The 18,736-nt window shown below is 38.1% G+C and overlaps 1 protein-coding gene across 14 annotated transcripts in view; it reads right to left on the bottom strand.

Moving 5' to 3' along the window:
• COBL (cordon-bleu WH2 repeat protein) overlaps window positions 1-18,736 on the bottom strand; it is a 211,658-nt gene that overhangs the window by 96,850 nt on the left and 96,072 nt on the right. For 9 of the 14 annotated variants that reach the window (XM_074899454.1, XM_074899450.1, XM_074899448.1 and 6 more), the window contains 5 exons: window positions 11,695-11,905; window positions 10,707-10,935; window positions 8,594-8,638; window positions 6,031-6,125; window positions 2,594-2,677 (listed from right to left, as the gene is read on the bottom strand). In XM_074899454.1, the coding sequence (XP_074755555.1) occupies window positions 2,594-2,677; window positions 6,031-6,125; window positions 8,594-8,638; window positions 10,707-10,935; window positions 11,695-11,905 (664 nt within the window). Of the gene's footprint in view, window positions 1-2,593; window positions 2,678-2,757; window positions 3,008-6,030; window positions 6,126-8,593; window positions 8,639-10,706; window positions 10,936-11,694; window positions 11,906-18,736 lie in introns of those variants that run through there. The other 5 variants (XM_074899456.1, XM_074899462.1, XM_074899455.1 and 2 more) reach the window with 4 other exon arrangements.

The raw sequence follows: 18,736 nt of genomic DNA, 5'->3' as shown, positions 1-18,736 counted from the left end.
CCTTTATTCCATTCTTTCACATTGCTCAATTTTCAAAAAAACCCCAATCAATACTCAGAATAAAATAATTACTTTTTCTACAATCCAGTGCAAATCACCAATACATAATAGTGAGAAAAGGATTTAAACTAAGCATACTGAAGTTTATGCACCTACCTCAGTAATACTTCATGAGTTGCCTATTTCCTTATAGGCAAGAAAAACTTTCCTGATCCAGCCAGTGTATCTCCTGGCACTGTGCTGAAGGCAATGGAAAACTATTTTCCTTTCAGAAATAAATCTGAAACTTTGGCTTTGATTCCTGCACAGCAAATGCAGAATTCTTTCAGATGACCCAAAACAGTAACAGAAAGTAGGCCTGAGGGTATTGCAAAAGAGGAAGGCTCTACTGGATGACATTTTGCCAAATATCCTATCTTAGATCAGTTAAACTTCTATATAATTCTCTCTAAATGTCTATTTCACATATATGGCTATGTGAGATACCACTTGTTTTGAATAAGGATACTCAGTTCCACTGAAGTAAATACGTGAGGATATCTTTTGAGCGGAATAAAAAATTACCCAAAATGATCAAGGGTCTGAAAGTCTAGTCCATAAGGAACTGCTAAGCGGAATTTTTAAGATTACAAAGTGCTTTCATTGGCATGTCCACTTAAATTTTATCTTAAGTTAATACAGGTTATCTATGCCAACTGTCTATGCTAAGTTCATAGTAGTTTAGAATTTTGAAGACGTCACAATTGTTGACCTTCTTCTTGAAGTCCATCTAGCCTGTTCAAAGGATTGACCTTCTGTGCTGCTGCATGTATCTGTTATACTTATTTTTTTACATCTGCAAGCTTTAACAGAAGAGTACCAAATTAAATGGAACTACATCAATACTGTCACTTAAATATATACTAATGTCTTAGCAGGATTGGTGCTCATAGAAATGCAGGTGTCAAGCAAGAAGTGAAAAATGTAAACAGTGAACACTGGCTACACTGTTCTCGAAGATTAATTGGTCTTAAGAGGAAAGGGAAAAAAAATTATATCCCTAACATGTTCATGTAACTGAATAAAAAGAAAACACTTTTTACCTCTCCAAGATCCCTTTGCTCCCTATCACCTGTGTCTTTAGAAGACAGTTACATGTTCAAGATAAGTTTTGAAAACTTTTTTTATCAATGTCAAAGGAAAAAAAACCCAATCTTCATTCATGATTTGCCCTGTAAGATTCCCTACAAAAATAAATCAAGAGATGTCTCTCTTCAGAGGAAAGCACCACACACTAGTGTAAAAGACAGTTCAGAGCATCTGAACAACCTTTATATACTCACTTGGAATCCCTCCTCTTCCTTCCCCTTCTCTTCTAGTACTTGGGTATCAAGATATTGAGATTAATTTATAATGGCAGTGAATACGAACCACATGATTATTTTATTTTGGCAGTTTGTGATGGTTTTTCTACACTTTTACCTAGTGTATTTCAATTGCCTACATCATCCTCTACTAGGACTTTATATTAAATACAGCGCTCTCACTAAAACATTCATCTTTAAACGTTACCCGTATTTTTAGTGTCATAAGCAGCATTCCTATTTCAGTATTCTTTCATTGTGAAGTCTTCACAGATTTGCAGAGACAGTTTTTTTTTAACTTCACAGTCAATCACTTCTCCATCTATTTCTCCCTTCTGAGTTCTTTTATTTTATCCTTTTTATATGGGATTTGTTTTCTCCTTTTTTTCCACAATTTTCTGTCATCCTTCTCTGTGGCTAGTGAGCTGTACATTTTGTGGATTAGTACTCTTTTTCCAAATACCTGTTTCTGAAAGGGAGATTCAGAGCTGAACCTCCAGTTTCAGGTTTCTATTCTGTCATGAACAAAGTCTTCTCCAGGTTTTGATAATATGGTAACAAAAAGACATGCCATTTATTATGATTACTAATCCACCAGAACAGCCTTACAAAAATATTTAGGATTCACACTTCCTAAATAGATACCTAAATCCTCATAATTTAGTATTCTGTCAGGTATTTAAAAACCTTTCTAAATGTAGTTCACAGGATTTTAGTACCCCAAAACCTACAGAAGTACTTCACAAAAATCCTTTCTCTTATTTCCAGTGTTTAAAATAAAAGTAGCCTCCATCCTCAAGCTACTTATGAAACAAATGGAATGCTGCCATGCTGCAGAAGTCATGTAAAGGGATAAAAATGTGAGGTGTGGTTTCATTAAGAAAAAAACTCCCTCTAAATGTCACTGATAAGGCAAACATACTCTTGTATCATGTGGTACTATCACTGTCTTACAATCACAACAACTATGTCATTGGTTAAAACACTTTCTACTCACAACTGCTTAGAATTTAACTTGGAAACAAACTTTATTTATAGTGAAGCTAGCAAGTTTTATTTGAAGACAGCGCGTTGCATTTTAACTTCATCAAGATACACAAACTATGCACTCACATATCTAAGTCTGCTAAGAAGTAAGCTATTTCTACTTCTACTTGGCTAAGCATCAGGAATAGCAGTGGTTTCTGGTTATTCAAATTGCAGGATCTAATAGGAAGGCAATAGCATCTGCAAGCCATGTTAGTACTTACATCCAAGCTTCCTTCACTTGTAGATGTAGAACTAAAAACATCCTCCTCACAACAATCTCTGTTCATCCTCAAGTGTTCTTCTGTCTGTAACACAAACAAGTATCCTACACAGCAGCAGCAAATGAAACAAAACAGCAAAAACATAGCAGAGCAAAGCATCAAACCTCATCACAGAACAAAGACAAACTGTCTCAGTAGTGCTGGACCCGATTGCTGAGAAACTTTGTAGTAGTCTGCAAAATTTCTCTTAGGCAAGGTCCTAAGAAATCTATTAGCAGAAAGATTTAAGAACAAGAATACAAAGACACAGAACAATTCTTGGGCAAGGAGGAAAACAGGTAGTAGGCAACTCTGTTTCAAGTCTGCTTAACCCACAGACACAGAGGAACAAGCAGAGAACTTCTTCCCTGTGACTTGTCAACAACAGGAGTGCTTCTGTGCACTAGCATATACCCTACTTAAACCTAGATCCCATGACTGTCTGCACAGGACCTCTGCTCTACTGGATTGCTTAGCAGTGCCAATTTGATCTGGATTTAGCCCCAGGCACATGACTACATTTCATATCAAAAAGATACGGAGTTCATGCCACCTTTATGTTTTTATGTCAGCTGCAGGAGAACAGAGGGTAACTGATCCAGCATAAAATTAGAATGGAGAGAACAAGATGATACCTGATCTGGCATTAAGCCTGCCAGTACAAAGTTAACCAAAGAAATACTTTCAACAAATTTGTATCAGCCATGAGAATAAGAATCTGCTTTCATTCTACGTCACAGTGTTTTTAATACAGGAGAAAGTGGTTTTTTTCAAAAAAAATAGATCTAGTGTATTGTCATACCACTATTACGGCTTTCAGTGAGCTAGCTGAGAAAGAATGTGTGTGGGCATGGAAATCTGAGCGTAGGCCTGTAGCGTGCAGTGACACCTGATCCAGGACAGTCTGCAACACAGGCTAATACTCTTCTTTCCTTGCAAAAGAAATTTCCTTCCCCTTGTAAATGCCTACAACTCTGCAGTGCTACTACTGTGCAAGACTTTGGGCAGTACTTGCTAACAAATAGTTCTAAAACACAGACTATGCATAACTACATACACACATTCACACACAGCATCACTGCAAATCATAATGCAAACAAACAAAAAATTAAAACAAATAAGCAGAACCAAGTTTAGTCTTGCAGAGGAGTACAAATGTGAGAATAACTGTAAAGAGCAGAGTTTAGGAACTCTGGGCCTTTAATACCAGTACCTGAAATCACAGGACATCCCATCATATAATCCCTTCATAAACCTACAAAATCCTTTCTTAAAATAACAATTTGCCCACATTCTGCTAACGCTGTTCAGCAGTTTCACCGCTGTTTTGGCTAGAAATCTTCCACAATACCAAGCCAGATGTATTATGGCTAGTTAACACCTGTTTGCTCCTGTCTGCTCTGCTGTTCTTCAGTTTTCAGTAATTCTTCCATCTACTTGGGTTCAAACTCCTAGAGGTTTTTATTGAAAAGGCAGCAATGACTTCCTTGCTGAATTAAAAGTGATCGATTGAGCTGCTTTTCCTACAGAGTATTTGTCATTTGAAAGTAGGAATCCAATAAAGAAATTACAAAGTCAATTAATTTGTCAGAACTAGCAGAAAGAAAGACTTACACTGTTACCTCAGATTTAGAAGCTGTTTCTCATACTTGTTTGTACAGCTCCTATTTTTTCTCAGGTCAAATACTACTTGTCACTTATAACTAATTCTCAATATCCTTCGCATCTATTAAAATTTGCATTTTGAAAATCCTCAGAGTATCTTTGATTAGCATGAATGAGGAAGAGAATAGAAAAAAGACAGGAGTTTGCAATCTTGGGACACTCATCCCAAACTCAGCTGTGAGAAACCCACTGCAGTAACCACAGAATTGCTATGCTTCATAGAAACTTTTTCTAAGGTTGCAAGCATAAATATTTTACAAGTTAAATCTGAGCTGCTTCAGGAGTTAGAATTCTAAGAGCACACACACTTCATACCAATGTTCAGGAAAATGGAATCAGAGGACAAACTATAACGCAGAAACTGCGTGCTGTAATATATGTGGTTCTCCCAGAAGAGCTACAGCCCCACAGCGCGCTCTAGAGGCTGAAGCTGAGCTTCCTTGTTTAATCGATTCTTCCAGGCAGATACAGCATTACTGCTCTAGTTATGTTTTTGTTCCCTTCTAAATGGGAAATATTTTCTTATGGAGGATAAATACTCTGAAAGTGACTGACCTTCTATCTTCTAAAATGCACTTTTCATGCGTCCTTTATAAGATGTTAAGAATAGTTCAGCATCCATGACAGATCATATTTTTCAACACGGTAATTCCCAGTGTCCATAAAGGAAGCTATTCCCTGGCAAAAGCACTCCAAATTTGATCATAATCAAAAGGGAAGAGAACTAATAAAGATTTTGGAAAGCCTTCACAGTTTTAAATACATGACTGAGAAGACTGGAAGGGTAAGTGAAACACTGATCCATTAACAAGCCTATGTTTCTTAGAACCAGTTAATCAGACACACATTTTAGGATTTCACTGCAAAAGCCTTGGAGGGCTTTTTAAACTAGATGAAAGAAAGTTTCCTTTTTATTCTGACATCCTAGAGTATTAAATACTTTACAAACAAAACCAGTTGACGCTGATATTTATAGTGAAGGATACAAAAAGTATGAAGCTAAAAGCCGAATATTTTATTATGTTCCCAAATTAGAAAGTTTTTCTGTATTTTATTTCTGTGATGAGAAACAGATTTTTCATAAAGGCATCTCAATGGAAGAAAATTATTTTATAGAAAATTTATTTTTTAAATTTTTCAACCCAAGATTAAAGACAAAGTTAAAAATGCCTAATATGCACCCCAGAAGATATTGATCCTTCAGTTTAATAATGCAAGCTATTTCTTCTACACCTGATTCATTGGTTTTACAGACTTGGAAATGGCAATAGCATGACTGCACAGAACTTCCTAAAGATATAAATACTTTAAACCAGATTATCACCCATGTACAGAAGAGTTAATAAGAAACTTCTGCTTGATATCTTAATTGTTTTATATTACATGAGTTCTTTCATAAATGCATTTTCTAATCTGAGCACTACTAATAAGTGGACATAAATTGCTTGAGACTACTGCCCTTTGTCAACATCTACTGAACCCACAGCATTTTAGAAAAATAAATAAGTAAATGGTCAATATGCCTGACCCTTTCAATAAGCAGCTGATATCTCCATCAGGCTGCACTTACTAAACACAGTTTACGCACCTGCTAACGGATTACTCCTGGAAGGAAAAGAAGGAAAAGAAGGAAAAGACAAAAATCTTCAAATGCACACCACCACTCACAGACATAATACACCTGGAAATAAAACAATTCTTTTTAGTGAGGTAGTACACTGTTAAACACTTACCTTGCTGCTTCTTCTATCAGCTTTAAACAATCCCAGAAGTCTTGTCTTTTCTTTTTCTATTGCATCATTGCTTACTGAAGCCTTTCGACTTGGTTCTGAAACAATTATAATGGAATATTTTTTACATTTTTACAATTCAGAAGATCGCTATTTTTAAGCATTCTGGATTAATGCTGTATTTTTATGAGCTGGAGATGTTACAAACTTAATTATCTAAGTAACTGCCAGATACTGCACTTTATTTTTTTATCAAACTTTTATTTGTTCTGAGTTTGTTCCAAAATCTGATGGAGGCAAATGGAATAATTCAATAAACTGCAGTAAGTTTTCAATCACAATTTAGTTATCTTTATTAAAAGACAAAACATGAGCAAGTTTCTTAGCCTTCAGAAATACTTGCTGAATGTCTCAGTTAAAACTCATGGAGTACCACAATACTAAAAAAATAAAATAAAATAAAGACTTTAAAAAAAAATGATGGGGAGTATCTTTAACAATTCACAGGCCTAACTTAACACAGTGAAGTTAATGGAGAGACTCGATGTCAATTTAGATAAAGCTCCATGAAGAGGAAAAAGACTTTTCACTCGGAAAAAGAGCTCTCCTTAGAACTTAAAACAGCTGGTTGTGCTCATCTTTTCTCATCTTGGTGTTTTTACTTCAGGTGGGCAAAGAGGGGAGTCTATATGCATTTCAGGCTGTAAGAGCTCAAACATTCAAGTTCTCCTCGAACCAGCTAAGAAACTGTATGAATTCTCAGACCATTTAGTCTCTCTTCAATCTCCCCCACACCAGCCAAGCTGGATGAGCAAAGCAATAAGGTCATGCATTACAACTATTGGTTTGACATTCAGTATACAGACTGTAAAGCTCTCCCACTTTTTTAATGGTATATAATGCTATAAAGATTTCTTCCTGGTTCCAAGCACGTCAGAGTATCCCACTAGCACACAGAAATTTTAATGTACAGAGAAAAATTGCTTTCTCTTGTAAATAACCACTTTATTTGTTTAATGACAATTAAGAAGCAAATGCAAAATGACTTGTTTGTTGAAACAAAATAAAGGTTTACTTCACAAAAAGAACCCTTATCCTAGAATTCCTGTAAACTAACTTGCATTTCACACAAAGCACATGATTTTCACACAGGTCACACATATCAACAATATGTCATTTGTTAGAAGGTGTTAATTGCATACAGTAGTTCAAAGCACAACAGAAAAGATGATGAACCCATAGAAAAACAGGGAGAAACTATCCTTAAGAAAGGTTGCAACTCTACTGCAAAAAAATACAGTAATAAATTAATACTTTTCTCAAATACTAAGTGCTGCCTATGCTCATTCACCAGAAACTGCTGGTTTTCTGCTTGGAGCTGGGCTGCAGCTGTATGTGGATCATGCTTCCCTTACTCACATAGTCTTCAACTATGAACAATAATGATAAAAGTCTAGCATAAACTAGGTCAGTAACAGTTCATCATCAACATTACCATTAAACGTTGTATAATAATAACAAATTAGTATTTTAAACACAGCTTATCATCTCAAACCAGCAAGGAATCTTTATAAATCTGTATCAATTTTTCTTAAATATATACAGTAGATACTCTCTAATATTATGCTCTATATAAGAGGAAGCCACAGCAAGTAATAAAAGAATAATAAATAATAAAAATATTTTAATTTTTTATTAATTATTAAATAAAATATAAAAATAAAAATAATAATAAAATAATAATAAAATTAGGGGGAAAAGTACTGGCATAGTGAAGTCAAGAGACAATAGGCCATGAGCTAAGATTTGCTCGATGGCTATCAGCTACTGGAGGTAGACTTCCTTCCTTCCTGAAAATTGAAAGTTCTCCACAGCTTTATTTTGGTTATGTTGTGTTTACTAGTAATGGAAAGTCAGTTAGAAATCAACTGTACCTTTCTTGAGGATAATTAATTTAAGCAATGTATTATAACAGACTCAGTGGGGGAAAAAGATATGCTAAATACACATGTTTTCTGTTTAACTGGGTGCAGAACCACCAATGTAACTAATCAAACCCCATCCCCCGTAGCAATTCAGAAGTCAGAATCTATTCAGAGTTATCCAACGTGTATACATAGGTTTGATATTAAAAAGTTTCATTGCATGTAAATTGAAATCAGTGGAAGATGTCACAGATCTCAAAATATTCTGTCTTTGCTACTAAATAAATTCTGAATGCAAGAGAACTCTGAAATGTTAGTATTTCTGAAATTCAGCTAATCATGCTTTAGGAAACCTGAAAATGCTTGGAATCTGTACAAAAACATATCATACCACAGAACACTTAAATGACAGGATTTGTTAGTTGCTGGCATTTTTATGGCAATTACTGAAGAAGCAATATGCCCACAAGTGTGTTTGTTCTGACCAAAAGCACAGACATGTGAACAACACTTGCAAAAGACAAGACAGATTGTTTCTCTACAGCATTTTATGAGACGTTCTTAAAGATCCATCTACCAAACCCACATTAAACATAGTGTGAAGGGAAAGATGGTTTTCCCTCAGCAGCATTGTACAGTACCTCTATAGTTCAGAGAAGGTTCAGACTGAGTTTTTGATGGAGGAACTGGAAAAGGCAGGCAATGAAAGGACAAGAGAAGACATATTAAAGTTCTAATATTGCCTCGTAAACCACAATATTCATTAATTATTCCTAGTACTTGTTGTCGTAAGCATTTCAGAAAAAAAATGTTGACCAACAACAGACATGCAGAGCTGCTACTAGAAGCAGTTTAGCTGTGTTTTTATTAATTCCCAATTCACTCGTGAAGCTGCTTCGACTGCTACATCGAATTAAGTAAGCAGGTGGCAGCAGAGCTTGTCTTTTAATAATCCTTTAGCACTTGGTATTTCTGTTTCAGGGAAGGAGTGATGAGCACAGAGGTTTTCTAGAACCTGTTCTTACAAGCACAGTCTGTGCTTTCAGCACCTCTGATGCCTTACTTGTTAGTGGGAATGTGTTTTCAAAATCTGTTGGTTCTGATAACAAAACAGACTGGACATCTGCTGAATGCACAATTCATAGACCAACTGCTACTGAAACCAATGGGATTATTCCTCCTGGAGATTACAAACGAGAACACAGAAGAAGGAATTTGCTGGAACAAAGGAAACCTTTTGTAAATTTTATGTGTATTTACCGGTTTCCTCATCAGACACCATGGTGCAGAGCAAGAGGGAGGTAATAAAGGCTGAAATAGACACAGAATCAGGGGGATTTTATCATAATGAAAGTTATCCTGAAACGTTAAAAAGTAATAAAATATTTTAAAAATGCTGACGTAGAGCACAGCATACTATAAAGTGTTACATAACTTGCTGCTATAAACCTAGCCCTGAAGTAAAGTCCTGGTTTTGACTGTAAAGGCTACAACTGGATTTGAGGACCAATATTACACCAGTACATACACCATCACTTTCATTTTGAAGGAAAAAGAGTTTAAGGAAAGCTTAGGCTAATTGCTCTATAAATTGTCCCTGAAGTACGCTGAATAAATCCTGTTGAATACTCTGCATGTTCAATATGTTGCTCAAAAATGGTTAGCTTAATTACAGTAAACATGTCTTAAAAAACCACACAAACACGCAATTGAGTTATGACGTGTTGTCAGCCACTTTTTTGAGCATCCTAACAATTCAAAGGAAAAAGAGATATTTAGTGTACTTAAAAGTCTAAACTCATTGAAATTTGACTCACACAGAGGTAGAACTGTCACTTACCAAAGGAGTTTGAAAGAAGAGACAGAATGTCAACATAAATAAATAACTATATAAATAAAAAATAAGCCTGCTGCTCAGCACTTAAAAGACTGACGTTATCTAAACAATAAATAAGGACATTTATTGTGCTGGAAGTGATACTGATTGAGACAATCTGCAGGAGACAATTTTAATGAATATCCCCTCCCGGCCTCAAAGGAAGTAGTGCTTTTATTTTTAAAGCAGGTATATTTTAAAGCACATTGCATAATTACGCTATTTGAATACACAATCAGGCTGATAAAAACGCAAGCCTAAGAAGCTGCCGCTACAGTATCATCTATAAGAACAGAAAGTGAGGGTGAATAAACAAGAGAACAAAATTTTAAATACAAATACCTCTTAGCTCCTCTTCACTAAACCATCAATAGCTTCGCTCTTTGGAGAAACTGTCTGTGAACCTCTCCACAGTCTCTTTCTCATAAGCCCTGGTCTGTCGCCTCTGCCTCTCAGCTTTCACAGCTGCCATGACTATGGCATGTCTCTTCTTTCTTTCTCTCCAACCCACAGCACAGGTTGGTGACAGGCTCTGCCTGGATGAGGCCCCTGTGTTGCACGCACCTGTACTAACAGCAGCTCCAGGAGGTAGGAAAGCTCCTCCTTTTGCCCTGCCCCAGGCCAACCTGCACTCTGCCAGGGGCCAGCCCAGCCTGGCACAGGGCCCGAGAGCAGCCAAGGATGGCTGGGCACGCTGCTGTACTGGCTGCCGCTCTGGGCACGGCCCACTGAACAAACCCACGCTGATCTCTGGACTGAGATGTCACTCTGCTGTTTCAGCCAGGCCCCGAAGGAACAAGAGCACAAATGTTAAGTTGCCCATAATATTGTTGGCACATCATCTAACCCTGCAGCGACTGCTTTCAGTTTTAGCTCACCTCTTTTTCTGTCCCAGGCATACAGCTCCTTTATCCCCAGCTCCTCCAAGGACTTGGTAAGCTCCAGCTCCTCTCCAGTGATGCCATCTCGCAGAAGAACAACATGCTCTTGACTGACTTCACACTTCTCACAAATAGCTGGGATGATACTGTGGAGAGGCACCTCTGGACTAACACGAACCACAGCCTTCTGTGTCTTCAGGTAGTTCACTACCAGCCTCACAGACTTCTGCAGAAAGAAACACAAACTCTCAGCCCTCCCTCTGTGATGGCTAGGCTCTCTTACAATGAGAAACACTGTGGACTTCCATTTTATCTTGACGACTCCTCCTAGGCAAACTTATCGCACACGCATTCTATTCCAAAATTATTAAAAGTGATTTAAAAAAAAATCTCCGAACTGCCCTGTTTGTAAGAAAACATTCACAAGAACAGACAAATAAGGAAAAGGAATTGGAGGCAGACATAATTTGTGAATGTTTACAAGTACCACTCTGAAATTCATGACTGTAATTAGCTATACTGATTCAGGGTAATAAAAATTTCAGCAAACCTATTTGGAAAATGGTTACTTCTGAATCTTCAGTATACTGTGAAATACATTTATTAACGATCAGTCTTCTCCCATATCTGCAATAAAGATGGCAAACAAAATACCACCAAAACGCTACCTACTTCCACATAACCCCACAGCCCTCATTTCAGCCACTACTGCAAATTTCAACCACCTCGGTCTTCAATCAAGGATCTTTATAAGAACAGATTTTCATCTATCCAACCACATACAACATAAAATGTTGTCTAAATGCTGGAGTCCAGATTGGCACCTGCCAGTCTGCAAGCAAATCAGTTAAGCTAGAAAGCAGGTTATAGTCAATCTCAAGCCTTTCCCATCTGGTTTGAAGATGCAAAGATTGGAAGAACTGCTTGAAACCACAGGAATAAAATGAATGTTCGTGGCAACACTTTAGCCCTACAGTGTACCGACCTCAGGGACCCTTGGCAGAGGTCTCTTTGTCTTCTCCTCAGGAACCTTCTCTTTCAGAAGTACTGTCTGTACATCCAGTGCTCCTATCAAAGTGTTTGGCTTGTAACTCAGAGGTTGATGAGTTCCCAAAGACTTCAGTTCAAGACTATGTTGGGATGGATTTAAGCGATACTGGCTGCACAAATCAACCAACAGATCCATCACAGCTTTACTGCAGGGAAGAAGACATTTGCCATTAGCATGAGAAAAAACAGTTGCTACAAAATTTACCTCAGTTTTAATATGGAAGAAAAAAAGACAATACAAGCTGTGAATTTGTCACTAGTTAACAACCTTTGAGAGGGAAAGTGCTAATGTTTTGAAACACTAAACAGGTCAGATAAAATGCTAGGAATTAAATTTATTTGCACTTCACTGTGTGAGCTGGCAATTAACTATTTCCTCTGAAGCAGACAACAGTGCCAATAATAGCACTAACAAACATAAGACAAGAGCGGACAAAGTGCATCTTATCTGCTAAATCCATGTGTTAAATTCACCAATTCAAACCCTGTTCTTTAACATGAAGACAAGATATAAAAAAATGATGCACTCACGGTATGATAAACTCTACCTAGATTTGAACCATCACAAAACACAACACAAAATGGAGCATTTAAATCTGGAACATAAGGTAGGCAGGATTCTTTTTTCCAGGTTACAATTTTGAGTCCCCCTCTCCAAATCCATTTGACACCAGCAACATTTCCAAGCACAAGAGATCTCTTCCATATTTATTTTGGTGACGATATTAACCCTGCATAAAAACATCTCGTTTCGAGTATTTGCATTATCGAGAACTCTTAGCACAGGTGTGATTCTAAAACTCTGAGGTTAAAAGAGTCAGTCACTACCCCTGTCTTATTCCATGCCTCTGCAAGGAGGTACTACATTTTGTGTCAATAACTCAACATTCACTGGAGCTTGATACTGCCTGACACAGCAGATTGGAACTATGTTCCTCCACACCCCAGAAATTCTCTTCTCCCAAGGTAATGGAGGGTTCTTTTTTTAAAACCTTCCTCCCTAAAATCTGAGAAAACAGGTTTATTAAAACCAGTTATGTTTCTGAAAATTTTTGGTTTCATAAACCAGTACCTGTCATCAACAAAACAATGTAAATTGAAAAAAATTACCAGACATAACCACAGTCTATCATATATATGATATTTTTATTCTAGCAGAAGTGAAAATAAGTGAAAATAGCATATTTGCCAAAAGGATTGGCATCTTTTCTAATCTGTAAACTGAAAAAACTGAGTACAGATTCAAAATGCAAGCAAATTCAAATAAAATAAAATCCTTCGCAGGTTATTAGCTACCACTATTATGTCTGTAGCTCAAGAACCACCCCTCAATTGCAAGTTGTTGGCATCTGGGAAACTACTCTGTGGTGGCCACCCATCTTCTTTTTATGCATATGTTGTTGGCCAACAACTGCTCAAGACAGTGAAGAAGCCTGGAAAGCTAATGGCAAAAACAATGACAATGGAAAAGGAGAATGTTGGAGAACGGCTTGCAGAGAGCAAGGCCATGGGTCCCTGCAGAAGCTGATTGCAGCCATCTGAGGTAAACAAAGGAAAAAACCCAGGGTACAGTTATGCCAAACAAAAGACAGTTATGTTAACAAAGAGAGAAACTGAGGTACACAATGGCCTTGATGGTAAAAACAACCTTGGGAAAGAAGGCAGGCCAGAAGAGGGAAGATGTTGTGACATGTCTGAGATGCCACAGGGGGCTGGGATATTATAATGTAGCTTTTTACATGTATCCAATAGATTTGTGAGTAGTATGCATGATTATTGTAGAGTGCTTATATAAGGTGTGATTTCTTTCAATAAAGTTGAAGCTTTATAAGGTGTGATTTTTTTCAATAAAGTTGAAGTTTACTCTATTATTCACATTGAATCGGCTGCTTGCTTCCTCCACCCGCCGCAGGAGAACCATCCCTTATTAACAGGTGAAAGCCTAAAACATATGTAGGTGACAGTTCTTCCCACTCAAGAGATAAGAAAGGACCTTTTTTACAGTAACCTATTTCAAGTTTCACTGAGTTATGCAGTGTGAGCTGAAAAAATAGCAAGCATGGAAAATATGAAATAGGCGATTGCATTGAAAAGAGAAAAACACAGTGAGAAGATGATGACTGAAGATCAAACAAGGCAAATACGTCAATATGTTTAGGAGGCTTCAGAAAAATAGAGCACTGTGGTAACTGGTCACATAGAGAGAGCATCGAAACAGAAACATGTAGTATCTAAATTGAAACAGGTCATTTCATGATGACTTATTCTGGCACTGTCCCCAAGTTGTAAATGTCTGTATTTCACAACCATGTTTAATTCACATATAACACACCAGAAACCAACAGAAACATTTACACCTAAGTGCAAACTATAGAACCACACCCACACCAATATTTATATGAATATTCATTAAGCTGTGCAGCAGTAAGCATTAAAAAAAGTGTCAGTCCGCCTGATACAGATCTCAGCTTGCCTGTTTACAGACATATTTCTTTTAAACTGAAATTTGCATGTGTTTTTTTTCCCCTCAGACTTACTACTGTTGTTTCAGAGAAAGGCAAATAATGTGGCAGAACCGCAATACATGGTGTTCTGTGCTAGACTCTTCAGATTAAAGTGGAACACTAACATATTTCTGTAGTGCGTAATATTGTGATAATTCATTCAAATCTGGACAGTTATCTTATGTAAACTATTCCATTAAAACCACTTTTTTTTAAAAAAAGAACAGCACTTGTGAAAGAATTATTTTCAAAAAAGATATAGTTAATTGTATTGGGTTTGTGTGTTGTGGGGTTTTGGTAGTGGGGGAGGGGCTATAGGGGTGATGGCTCCTGTGAGAAGCTTCTCAAAGCTCCCCCAGGTCCAACTTGGACCTGCCTCTGGCCAAGGCTGAGCCAATGAGTGACAGTGGCTGCACCTGTGATAACGTATTTAAGAAGGTGATTTTGGGAGGAGGAGTGGAAGTTGTGAGAAGGAGTTGTAAGGGAGACACCAATGCAAACACGGAGGTCAGTGGAAGAAAGGAGGATGAGGGGGGAGGTGCCAGAGCGGAGACCCTCCTGCATCCCATGGTGAGAGGTCAGGCTGTGCCCCTGCAGCCCATGGAGGTCCACGGTGGAGCAGATGCCCACCTGCAGCCTGTGGAGGACCCCACGCCAGAGCAGGTGGTTGTGCCCAAAGAAGGCCGGGACTCTAAGGGAAGCCCACGCTGTTGTAGTTTGGCACTGGGAGGACTGCAACATGCAAGAGGGACCCATGCTGGAGCAGTTCATGAAGAGCTGCAGTCTGTGGGAAGGATTTATGTTGGAGAAATTCATGGAGGTCTGTCTCCTAGGAGGAACCCTACACTGGAGCAGGGGAAGAGTGTGAGGAATCCTTCCTCTGAGGAGGAAGAAGTAGCAGAAACAACAGGTGAGGAACTGACCATAACCCCCATCCTCTTCATCCTGCAGCACTGGGTGGAGGAGGCAGAGAAACCGGGATCAAAGCTGAGCCCAGGAAGAAGGGAGGGGTGGGGGGAAGGTGTTTTTAAGATGTGGTTGTATTCTTACTCTCCTACCCTGATTTGATTGGTAAATTAGTGGTGGTGGCAGTGGTGTTCAAATTAAATTGATGTTCTTTCTTCCCCAATCGAGTCTGTCTTTTGCCTGTGACCATATGGGTGAATCATCCCCCTCTGTCCTTGTCCTCACTCCTGAGCCTTTTGTTTTATTTCCTCATCCCCATCCCACCACGGGGGAAGAAGGAGCTGAATGGTACTCAGTTGCCCTCTCGGCTTAAACCACGACATTTGTCAGAAGAACAGTTTGTGCTTCTGTGCACCTTCCACCAAAATTATAAAATATGTGCAGCAGCAGCAGTACCACAATTGCAACAAAATTAGAATCCACACCAGCCATTTGAGAAAATACATTTTAGACAATCATGCAAGTTGAACAAATTTGTCTGGACAATGAACAATTTAAAAAAAGTCAAATTTGAGGTTTCATCTTACTGTTGATTACAGAGCAGGTGTGTGTTAAATATAACATGTCTGAAGCTTCTGAAACAACTTCAAAGTGAATAGCATGTGGGAAAACAATTTCAAAAAAACTTCAAAAGGAGAAAAAATAAAAGAAAAAAAAGTAAGGAAGAGAAGGAAAGAGGGGGAGAGTGGACCCAAAGGAATTCTAAAATTCATGTGTTTCCAGAGAAGTAGGAGAGCTGGGAAGTCCTTGCCATTAATTCTTACACCAGATTAATTTCACCAACTTGAAAAATTTTCTTTCTAAACTATAATACAGTTCAGCTTGATTTTAAATGGGAGTTTTATTTCAAGGAACTCCATGTGTATGCCACACAGAAAAGAGACTTTAAACACAGCAAGACAAAGGTACTGATCTTTCACCAAATTTTCTTTCTATCCTTGGGCTGCATATGATTCTTGGAAGATGCCAAGAGTCAACCCTTCCTTTGGTTCTATCTTGTTCCAGATATATCTGCACTTTACTTTAACCTGCTTCTGAGACCTAGTAGAGAGAATACTCTGTTCTGAAATTCAGGTAGGTCTGATCATAACGGATTACATCTAAAGCTGAAATAAAGAAAATAAGAAGTTGCCTTGCCAACTACTCAGCTACGAAACAGATTACTTTCTTATTTTAATAAGATGTTGCTGAAATTTTGGGTGGAGAGACTAAACACTATGTGACAGACACCAAACATTAATGATTGATAAACAAATACTAGAGCACAGAAATAAAATTGGAGGATTAACCTAATTTAAGATTGAGACAAAATGGTCCAGACACCTATTCTTGAGCAAAGGAGAGTACTTTGGCTCTGTCCTGATATTCTACTACTAAGCTGTTTGACATCCTTCCGGTACTTAGAGGGGACCCACAGGAAAGATGGGAGGGACTCTATTAGAAAGTGTAGTGATAGGACACAGGGTAATGTTTTTAAACTGAAAGGGGGTAAATTTAGATTAGATACTAGGAAGAAATTCTTTCCTGTGAGGGTGGTGAGACACTGGAACAGGTTGCCCAGGGAAGTTGTGGCTGCCCCTCCCTGGAAGTGTTCAAGGCCAGGTTGGACGGGGCTTTGAGCAACCTGATCCAGTGGAAGGTGTCCCTGCCCATGGCAGGGGGGTTGGAACTAGATGATCTTTAAGGTCCCTTCCAACCCAAACCATTCTATGATTCTATGACTGAACACCAATTCTGGACAGTAATGAATAACTATTTTGTCAGCAATATTTAACAGGCTGAAGACATGACCAAGTTTGAGCATGTCAGACCACTGTGTCCTGTTGTTCATCTGTAAAATGCAGCAAGGACGTCTCTAGTTTAATAGGCAGAAAACAACTGAGTTGTTTTGGGTGTGGCTTGGCCTAATCTCCTTGGATCACACAGAGAAATTAATTTTTAAATCACCCTTGTACACCTAGGAAATAAATGTGTAGGATAAAGTTGTATTCATCAAGTGACAGTGACTTTCCTTTTACCTTCTACTTTCATGCTACAAATGCCCATAAAAAAAAAATCTCAAACTGGAGGAAAGGATCTTCATTGTTTAGGTCAATGCCAAACACACATTAGGAATCTGAAGTGACAACTGATTGGAAAAGAAAAACACTAGTGTAAAAGGGGTGACCTGAAGTCTCTGATGCTTTCACTATCTGCATTTAAAACCAGAAAATAGCATTAGTCATTATGATTTTCTCATGCTCCAAAGCTCAGCAGATATTTCATTAGAAGATTACAAGTTTTCCTATACAACCAGAAATGAATACACTAAATAGCAAGCTGTATCAAAAGAAATACAGAAAACATGATAAACAGATATTCACCAATGCTTTCTATTTATTTTCTTATTTTGCTCCTGCATATTTGGCTCTTATTTTCCATAATTGAGCAAGTCCACAGAAGGAACATCAAGATGACACACAAGAAGAAGCAGAGGACTCGGTTTGTTGAGCCTTAAGACGGGGTGAAGGGAGATCTTGTTGCTGCCTGTAAGTACCAACTGGTAGGGTTACAGAGCCAGTCTCTTCTCAGTGGTGAACAGCAAGAAGACAAGAGGCAAAAGTGCCAGCACATGAAACTTCATTTAGGTACAAGGAAACAATTTTTCACCAGAAGAATGGGCAAGCTCTGAAACAAGGATACAGAGAGATTTGGAAATCTCCTTGCTGGAGGTCTTGAAACTTGCTGGAGATAGCCCTGAGCAACCTGCTCTTGTGAGACCTGCACTGAGCAGAAAGTTAGAGCAGGTGAATTCCAGTGGCCCCTTCCAACATAAATTATTCTAATAAGATATTTTTAAGCCTACAGTGAACTACTGTAGCTTTGACCTGACCCCTGCTTAGTATTTAGTTAAGCTCATCTTTAACCCTTTTGATGTATGTCCCCTCTTCATCTTCTAAGACTTCCTCTTTCATGTTTTACCAGTCTGGGCTTCTTTCACACCTTCAGCCTGTTTTGAGACACTGTTCTGTATGTTGAGCTGTAAGTCCACAATTAATATCACTTAAGAGTCTTTCACTGAGAATTATGTGAAGATATTATTAGTTCTAGTATCCTGCTCTCTGCTCATCACGTGTATGAGAGAATTTGCATAACATATAAAGTAACAGCAGGAGCAACAACTGTCCAGTCTACTCTTCTGCATATTGGTCATCCATGTGCTGACAACTCCAAACATTTAGCTCTAAACGTTCCCATTCTTCTGCAATGTATTTCAAACACTACTGACTTCTCAAGCTACTGACACTACGTGTCTTTATCAGGAAGCCCTCCTCAGTGTCAGTGTGAACGGAGACGCATTTTATTTATAGGTTACTCACTGAAAGTATTACCTGTGAGAATCACAAACAGAAGTTTCAGGTAACTCTTGTGAGCTTTTCCACTTACTGTCTTTCTAAATGTCTAGCCATCACCTCTGTCAGACCTGCTAATAGTATGTGTGGATCTACTACAGATCTATATGCACGA

This window comes from Athene noctua, chromosome 2 (assembly GCF_965140245.1).
Source record: "Athene noctua chromosome 2, bAthNoc1.hap1.1, whole genome shotgun sequence".
Classification (NCBI taxonomy): domain Eukaryota; kingdom Metazoa; phylum Chordata; class Aves; order Strigiformes; family Strigidae; genus Athene; species Athene noctua.
This window is presented reverse-complemented; position numbering and strand designations above follow the sequence as displayed.